This window comes from Setaria italica, unplaced genomic scaffold (genome assembly GCF_000263155.2).
Source record: "Setaria italica strain Yugu1 unplaced genomic scaffold, Setaria_italica_v2.0 scaffold_13, whole genome shotgun sequence".
In the NCBI taxonomy this organism is placed as follows: Eukaryota; Viridiplantae; Streptophyta; class Magnoliopsida; order Poales; family Poaceae; genus Setaria; species Setaria italica.
In genome coordinates this window covers 70,707-79,756 of record NW_014576737.1, presented here as the reverse complement: position 1 = coordinate 79,756, position 9,050 = coordinate 70,707, and the positions used below count along the sequence as shown (strand labels likewise).

At 45.0% G+C, this 9,050-nt stretch overlaps 1 protein-coding gene across 1 annotated transcript; it reads left to right on the top strand.

Annotated features, from left to right (window-relative positions):
• The first annotated feature begins 962 nt into the window (after positions 1-962).
• On the top strand, positions 963-8,743 carry LOC101778410. Its single transcript, XM_012843182.1, has 4 exons — positions 963-1,133; positions 7,849-7,869; positions 7,922-8,174; positions 8,292-8,743. Exons 1-4 carry the CDS (start codon positions 963-965, stop codon positions 8,741-8,743), a joined length of 897 nt encoding a protein of 298 aa, XP_012698636.1.
• Positions 8,744-9,050: the final 307 nt, after the last annotated feature.

Below are 9,050 nucleotides of genomic sequence, written 5' to 3'. Positions count from 1 at the left end.
TGATGGGCTGCAGCTCTGCGCAGTCGCTCCCTAGCACCTCCTCACCGGCGAAGAGGGATGAGGAGGAGGAGGAGCTGCCGTCGCAGCAGGGGGGAGTGGGGGAGAGGAGGGAGGAAGAGGTGAGGAGGAGGGGTAGGAGCAGGAGCGGGAGGAAGCTGTTAGATTGATCTCCTCCCAATGGGCCCAAAGGCCCATTGGGACCCTGATCCGCACCCTGATCGGGGGTGCCCACCCTAGCATTGGGTGGTGGGCCCCTATCACGTTGCACTATATAAACAGGGTGGGGACCACGGCTTGGGTCATGAGGTTCACCGCTGCCAGCCACCCCACCGACACACCTACAGATCTAGGTCTTGCGGAGTAGTGACGGGAAGCACCACCGCCGCTGCCGGCGACTCTACATGGCACTGCGCGTCGCTGCCTTGCACACAGTCCATCACGCGAATGAGAGATGGCCAGCAGCTCCGCTGCTACCACCCCTAGGGGTGAAGGTATTCCTATCTCTCTCTCACTCTCGGTTCACACCAGAAATCCCAAGAACTTCATGTTTATCGTGATCCCGACTAGATATGCATCTAGAAATCCTAGGCTCATATCTAACAATGGTATCAGTCACCGCACTAGAAGTTTTTCTAGGTCGGGAAAAAGAAGAAGATTGAAAAAGAAACAGAAAAGAAAATAAAAACCCTAACCCTAACCCTAGATCTAAAGAATAGAAGTGTAGCGGCTTACCTGCTGGCGTCCTCACTGCCGCACGTCCACCGACGGCGAGCGGCAAAGGCTGGCCGAGCCACGGGCTCGTCGGGAAAAGCTCCACCCGAGTCGCCGGAGCGTCCACTCGGGGCTCGGGGGGCGCAAAAGCACCACCACAGGACCGCTCGACAGCGACGCGCCCAACCTCCAATGGACGCGCACGCCGGCTAGGGGACCCACGGTGGCACCAGCCCTCCTCCGTGGTCGCCATGGCCCTCTGGATCTCAAAGTTCGGGAGGCTCGGAGGGAGAAAGGGGGGAGGCAAGATAGAAAGAAGAAAGGGGGAGGCGCCGCGGCCATGCGCCGGCGGAGCCATCCCTCAACCGCTGTCGGCGAGCCTCGCCGGGCGCGGGAAAGATGACCCCGCCGCCGCGGTTATGGTGCACGGACGCGGGGGAGAAAGAGAATGGTGCTAGGGTTCGGGTGAGACCGGCTGTTCGCCAGTTTTTGATCCGCCGAAAACGCCGCACCACCGTTCATCGCGACGGACGGCTGGGATTAACCGAGCAGGAATTGCCCCAGGTGGGTGAAAGTCACGGGCCAATTTGGTAGCCCAGGCCCAGGTTGCGGCCTGCGAACCGCGGCCAGGCACCACAAGCGAGCGAGCGGGCCGCCATGGTGGGCCGGCTGCGTCGTGCGAGCGGGCCGAGTGCGGGAACGGGCTGTGGGCTGTTTTCGCTGCTCGGCCGAAAAGAGAATTTTGCACCGTAATGCTTGACAATTTTATTTTCTATTTTTAGAGGCATTTCTTTGGTGATTTTTGCATAGTTTTGATCTCCATTCAAATTCAAACCAACGGGATAATTTGTATTAGAGATTAATAAAGTTTATAAAGTGTTTTTGCTTCTGAAAATAGATTTATTTCATAGTTTCCGCTGCAAAAGCTTAATTTGTTGCTCTATTTAAATTTAATTTGACCCAACACAGACAATTAAATTTTTGAGAGCATGATAAAGTTAATTCTTTCTTAAAAAGTTAGATTATGATGCTGTTATTTTCTCACCAATGTTGTTAATAACTGTATCATGATTTAAAAAGTTTCCATGCTTTTATTTCTATTTCTACCCAACGGTGATATAGATTTAAATTGCATAAATAGTTGTATATGTTATTTTTTGACCAACGTTGGAAATAAATTATACAATTGTTGTTATGATCTCACCTTGAATTGCAAATTTCAGGAGGGTTCAACTTAATAGCTTGTCTCGAAGAGATACCTACTCTGAGAGGAGACAACCATGTAGAGTGGAGGAAGAAGATTGATTTCTCCTTCGTTTGTGGAGAAGTTGACTGGGTTGTGACTACACCACAGCCAACAGCTCTAGAGAAGCTAGTGAGGGCTGAAGGTGATGATGATGTTGCATGGCAAGAAAAAGGAAAGGGATTATGCTCCCCTAGAGTTGGCATATACCCTTGAAAATAAACAGTGGACCACTGCCAATAAGAAATGTATGGCTTTGGTAAAGAACATGATTGAGCCTACAATTTTGGGCTCGATCGCAGAGTGTGACTCCGTCGCAGAGTACCTAGAAAAGATAAGGAATCAATTCACTGGTTCCTCAAAGATATATGCTACCCAACTGTTCAAGCAGCTGGCCACAGAAAGGTACACTGGAGGAGGAACTGGCATAAGAGAGCACATCTTGAGGATGTATAACTTGGCATCACAGTTGAAGCCAATGGATCTTGAGCTCAAGCCTGGGCACATTATTCATTTGGTTTTCGTTTCCCTGCCAAAAGAGTTTGACACTTTTGTTGTCAACTACAACATGCAGCCAGAACAGTGGGATATGGAAAAGATGATAGCCATGTGCGTGTAGGAAGAGGATAGAATTAGATCCTCACATGGTGGTTCTTTGCACTATGTGAAGGACAACAAGAAAAGGAATGCTACTCTTCTTTCAAGGCACGTGGAAAGGCTCCCATGCAGCAGCAGCATCAACAAAAGCCTCTCACAGTAGATAAAGATCAGTGTCTCCACTGCAAGAAAAGGGGGCATTACAAGAAAGAATGTCCCAACTGGTTAAAGTCGATAATGGCAAAAAGAGGTGAGAACACTATCTCCTTTGTAAATGAATCCTTGCATACACAGTATTCAAAATCTACTTGGTGGATTGACTCAGGTGCAACTGTTCATATTGCAAATTCTTTACAGAGATTCCGCTCGACGAGGACTACGCAAAGAAGCGAAAGATGCGTTAAAGTCGCAAATGGAGTCCAAGCAGATGTTGAAGCTGTTGGCGATGTCTCTCTAGAGCTAGTTGATGGTTTCACGCTTGTACTTAGAGATGTTCTTTATGTTCCTTCATTACACAAAAACTTGATTAGCATTTCACGTATGGACCATGATGGATATGAATGTCATTTTGGAAATGGCAAGTGTGCCATTTGGTTTGATAATGCATGTGTTGGTGTTACCATCCTTCACAATGAGTTTTATTTATTATCGCTGCGTGAAAAAGTAAATTCTTTATGTGATGTGAATATGAATGTATCCTCGTCAGAGCAAGAAACAAAGAACAGAAAGAGAACTCATGAAACATCGTCGAAATTATGGCACTATCGTTTAGGCCATATTTCGAGGGGGAGAATAGAAAGACTAGTTAAGAATGAAATTCTTCCTCAATTAGAGTTCTCAGACTTAGAACAATGCGTAGATTGCATTAAACGAAAGTTTGTAAAGCAAATTAAAAAAGGCACTAAACGTAGTACAGGAGTTTTAGAGATAATCCACACTGATATTTGTGGACCATTTCCTGTGAAAAGCGTGGATGTCTATGACTCGTTCATAACATTCACAGATGATTACTCCCGTTATGGTTATATTTATCCAATTAAAGAAAGATCAGAAGCGCTGGATAAATTTAAGATATTTAAAGTTGAAGTTGAAAATCAGCACAACAAAAGAATTAAAATAGTAAGATCCGACCGTGGGGGGAGTACTATGGTCGACATACCCCATTTGGCCAAGTTCCTGGACCTTTTGCAAGGTTTTTGCAGGAAAATGGTATAGTAGCCCAATATTCGATGCCGGGCGAGCCTCGGCAAAATGGAGTAGCTGAAAGGCGTAACCGTACACTGATGGATATGGTGCGCAACATGATGAGTTATTCCACCTTACCATTGGGACTGTGGATGGAGGCATTAAAAACCGCCATTCACATTCTAAATAGAGTGCCAAGCAAGTTGGTGCCCAAAACACCGTATGAACTATGGACAGGAAGAGTACCCTCATTAAACCACCTGCGTGTGTGGGGTAGCCCAATTGAGGCTAAAGTATTTAACCCAAACATTGGGAAGTTAGATCCCAAAACAGTAAGCTGCCACTTCATTGGCTATCCGGAAAAATCAAAAGGTTTTCGTTTCTACTATCTAGACAGATATACAAAGTTTGTAGAAACGAGACACACCATTTTCTTAGAGGATGAAATGGTGAAGGGGAGCATGGTGGCTCGAGAGATTGATCTTGAGGAGAAGCGGATGTGTGCACTCAGTCCAATGATTCGGGAACCATTCTTCTCACTACCTGTTGTTCCCGCACCGACAGTTCCTGAGGTCGTGGTGCAAGCACCCGCTACAGTTCCTGATATTGTGGTGCAAGCACTTGCTATGATTCCACCCGTGGAAGCGATGAGTCAAAAATTGGAACCTGTCTTTCAGGAGCCAATTGAACCTACACATGAGGAAGAATTGCAGCAACCACCTCTGGATGTTGTGCCACAAGCAGAGGCACAGAATGTGCCCGTTAGTGAGGGGCCTAGAAGGTCTCAAAGAGTTAGAAGATCAGCTATTTCTGATGACTATAACGTTTATAACACAGAAGAAGTTAATATAGAAGGTGATCCCACTTCATATGAAGAAGCCATGAAAAGCGTTCACTCATCAAAGTGGCTAGAGGCCATGGAAGATGAGATGAATCAATGAGTTCCAACAAAGTTTGGGAACTTGAAGAAATTCCCAAAGGAGCCAAAACAGTAGGCTCCAAATGGGTCTACAAGACTAAATGTGACTCAAAAGGAAATATAGAAAGGTATAAGGCGAGACTTGTGGCTAAAGGCTTTACACAAAGAGAAGGAATAGATCAATGAGACTTTTTCTCCTGTCTCATGTAAAGACTCCTTCAGAATTGTAATGGCATTGGTTGCACATTTTGACTTAGAGTTACATCAGATGGATGTAAAGATAGCATTTCTAAATGGGGATTGAGAAGAAAATGTCTACATGAAACAATCCAAGGGTTTTATCATGGAAGGCAAAAAGAATATGGGATGTCATCTAAAGAAATCCATTTATGGATTAAAGCAAGCCTCTAGACAGTGGTACCTAAAGTTTAATGATATAATTAAGAAATTTGGGTTTCAAGAGAACATAGAGGACACTTGCATCTATGCAAAGTTCAAAGATGGGAAATACATTTCCCTAATTCTGTGTATGGATGATATCTTACTTGCGAGCAGTGATATCAGTCTACTACTAGAGACAAAGAAGTTTTTGTCCTCAAACTTCGATATGAAGGATCTCGGTGAAGCATCATATGTTTTGGGCATAGAAATTCGCCGAGATAGAAAGAATGGGGTTCTTGGATTATCTCAAAGGGCATATTTAGAAAAGATTCTAAAGAAATATAATATGCATGGGAGTAAAGCCACACCTGCTCCCATAGTCAAGGGTGGAAGTTTTGGGAATTTTCAATGTCCTAGGAACCAATACGAGATCGATCAAATGAAAGCGGTTCCATATGCTTCAGCTGTCGGAAGCCTACAGTATGCTCAAGTATGGACTCGCCCTGACTTAGCTTTTGTCACCGGAGTACTTGGCAGATATCAAAGTAATCTAGGTGTAGAACACTAGAAGATGGTGAAGAAAGCATTGCGTTATGCGCAAGGCACAAAAGACCTCATGCTTACATATAAGAGATCTGATTCCCTAGAGATAAAAGGGTATTCAGATGCAGACTTTGCGGGAGACAAAGATGATAGAAAATCTACGTATGGTTACGTGTTCACTCTCGCAGGAGGAGCTATTTCGTGGAGAAGCTCCAAACAGAAAGTAACTGCGTCATCCATGATGCATGCAGAGTTTATAGCATGTCATGAGGCCACGGGGCAGGCGATGTGGTTAAAGAAATTTATACCCGGATTAAGAGTGGTCGATTGTATTCATAGACCATTAAAGATGTACTGCGATAATGAGCCAGCAGTATTATATGCTCACAACAACAAAACAAGCAATGCTTCCAAAACCATTGAGATAAAGTTTTATGTTGTGAAAGACAAAATCCAGAATCGCACTATAAGTCTTGAGCATATAAGAATAAAGGATATGCTTGGGGATCCGCTTACGAAAGGCTTACCACCCAATGTGTTTAGAGAACACTTAGCCGGCATGGGTTTAAGGGAAAGTCTATGATTCCTAGATTGTAAAGGGCCAAAAAGAACAAAATTGTTTCAAAATAGAGAAGTGTGTTGTAGCTGTTGATTCTATCGGCGATTAAGCTGTGACGATGAGGCACGCTCTACACATTAATCTATGATGAAACGAATGAAAGCGAAAAGTGTAAAGTTAAAAGTGAATGATGAGATCAAGGGGGGGAATGTTAGATTGATCTCCTCCCCAATGATCCCAAAGGCCCATTGGGACCCTGATCCGCGCCCTGATCGGGGGTGCCCACCCTAGCATTGGGTGGTGGGCCCTTATCGCGCTGCGCTATATAAACAGGGTCGGGACCATGACTTGGCTCATGAGGTTCACCGCTACCAGCCACCCCACCGACACACCTACCGATCTAGGTCTTGCGCAGTAGTGACGGGAAGCACCACCGCCGCCGCTAGCCACCGCCGCTGCCGACGACTCTACACGGCACTGTGCGTTGCTCCCTTGCGTAGACTCCATCACGTGAACAAGAGATGGCCAGCAGCTCCGCTGCTACCACCCCTAGGGGTGAAGGTATTCCTATCTCTCCCTCTCTCTCTCTCTCTCGCTCTCGGTTCACACCAGAAATCCCAAGAACTTCGTGTTTATCGTGATCCCGACTAGATATGCATCTAGAGATCCTAGGCTCGTATCTAACAGAAGCAGGTGTTGGGGATGAATGTGGACACGAAGAACGACTGGACGTGAACTCATTCTTAATTGTATCAGAAAGAAATTTCGGGTCCGTTCCGTCCGATATTTTTCTCTCATCCGGACGCCTGGATTATAGCATTACCGTAATTTTAATTATCATCCTTCTTCTTAGTGGGACTTTTTCATCCGTGAGTTTTGCTCCCCCTTCTTTTGGAAGGTGCCTTAGAGCAACTCCAAGAGTTCCCCAAAAAATTCTTCCCCAAAACGAGGTATTGGGAGCTATGCTAAAAATTTTTTCCCCAAAAAATATATCAAGCCACAGCAGAATGCTAAAAATTAGTCCCCCAATATTTCAAATGAGGCCATGTCATCCTAGGCCCATTTTAGAATCCGTATTTTTTGAAACAGTGTCACTGGGCTTGCTGGCGTGACAGCCGCTGGACCCATTTTAATTTCTACCACCAGAACCAGGCCATATCACCGATTGCACGTAGCTAGGCCCAGGCCATCATCAGGACTCACGCCATCATCACAACTCAGATCACGCCGCCAGACCCAGGTGCGCATGGCGTTCTCAAACGCCGGCAGCCCTGCAGGGTCTTTGTGCAGTCCCTGTCACGCTGGTCGGGGAAAGCCCCTGCGCACTACGCCGTGCAACGCCGGCAGCCCTGCATCTGGTGCCGGCCGTCCAAGATTCCCTATGAGTCGACGAAGCTTTTCGTTGCATCTGGTGCTGGATTCATCGTCAGACGATGACGATGATAATTTCCTCAGCTCTGTTACTCATGTGGCCGTGAATGCGGATGAGTCCGATGATGAAAAAAACATCGTGGTTCTATCATCGGTCATCAAGTACTTCGGCGAGACAGACAGGCAGGGCATCAAAGGTTGTATCAAGATTATTTTTCAGATGATCCTACGTACGGACATAGTTATTTCAGATGACGGTACGTAAACAATAGATTTATTTCGACCATTTTATTTCAAAAAATCATATTATACATGTGTCTCGTTACTCTTGATATGCAGGTTTCGAATGAGGCGTACACTGTTTGTACGCATATGGAATGCCGTAGAGCAACACGATGAATATTTTGTGCAGAAAAGAAACGCTGCTGGTGTACTTGGCCTTTCTAGTCTGCAAAAGATTACTGCAGCATTTCAGATGTTAACTTATGGAGTAGCAGCTGATGCTACAAATGATTATGTCCGTATTGGTGAGAGTACTGCTATTGAGAGTCTGAGAAGGTTTGTCAATGCTGTTGTTGAGGTTTTTGGAGATGAGTACTTGAGATCACCTAATGAAGATGATACTGCTAGATTACTTTCCATTGGAGAGAGTAGAGGTTTTCCTGGTATGCTTGGGTCGATTGATTGTATGCATTGGAGGTGGAAAAATTGTCCTTCGGCATGGCAAGGTATGTATACCGGGCATGTGCATGAGCCTACAATTATACTTGAAGCTATTGCAGATAAAGATCTTTGGATTTGGCATGCTTTTTTTGGGATGCCTGGTTCCCACAACGACATCAACGTTTTGCACCGATCTTCTTTATTCGCACGAGTAGCTGAAGGTCAAGCTCCAAAGGTGAATACCATTAATAACAACGAATATACAATGGGTTATTATCTTGCTGATGGCATATATCCCTCGTGGGCCACAATTGTGAAGAGCATACCTGATCCACAAGGTAACAAGAAGAAATATTTTGCAACTGCCCAAGAAGCTTGTAGGAAGGACGTGGAACGAGCGTTTGGGGTTCTACAGTCTCGTTTCGCTATCGTTAGGGGGCCAGCTCGATTTTGGGATGAAGACACCATCGGACAAATCATGAGGGCTTGTGTCATTATGCACAACATGATACTTGAGGATGAGCGCGATGAAGAAGATGATTTAAATTATGATGGGGTGGAGAAAAGGTGAAGATTTCTCACGATGAAACACCTGAACTTGAGGAGTTTATTAAAAAATTATAAGAATATAAGGGACAAAAATATTCACAATCAGCTTCAAGATGACCTCATCGAGCACCTGTGGCAACATCATCCAGACCTCTACAAATGATTACCTATAGTTTATAGTAATTGTAATTTTCAATTTTTTTGCTACTTTATAAATTTATTTGTAATTGCCAACAGTAGTATTTGGGTTTGCAGCAGTAGTATTTGTAATTGCCAGCAGTAGCAGACGGCCAAGGCAGGAGCTTTGAAGTGCAATATTTGGGTTTACT

What these genes read in the sequence shown, in the direction of transcription:
- LOC101778410 (XM_012843182.1), top strand. Translation starts at nt 963, where the DNA reads ATGGCCCTCTGGATCTCAAAGTTCGGGAGGCTCGGAGGGAGAAAGGGG. An exon ending in ACCCCGCCGCCGCGGTTATG is followed by an intron (nt 1,134 to 7,848) that starts GTGCACGGACGC and finishes CTTGATATGCAG; the next exon opens with GTTTCGAATGAGGCGTACAC. An exon ending in TTTCGAATGAGGCGTACACT is followed by an intron (nt 7,870 to 7,921) that starts GTTTGTACGCAT and finishes TATTTTGTGCAG; the next exon opens with AAAAGAAACGCTGCTGGTGT.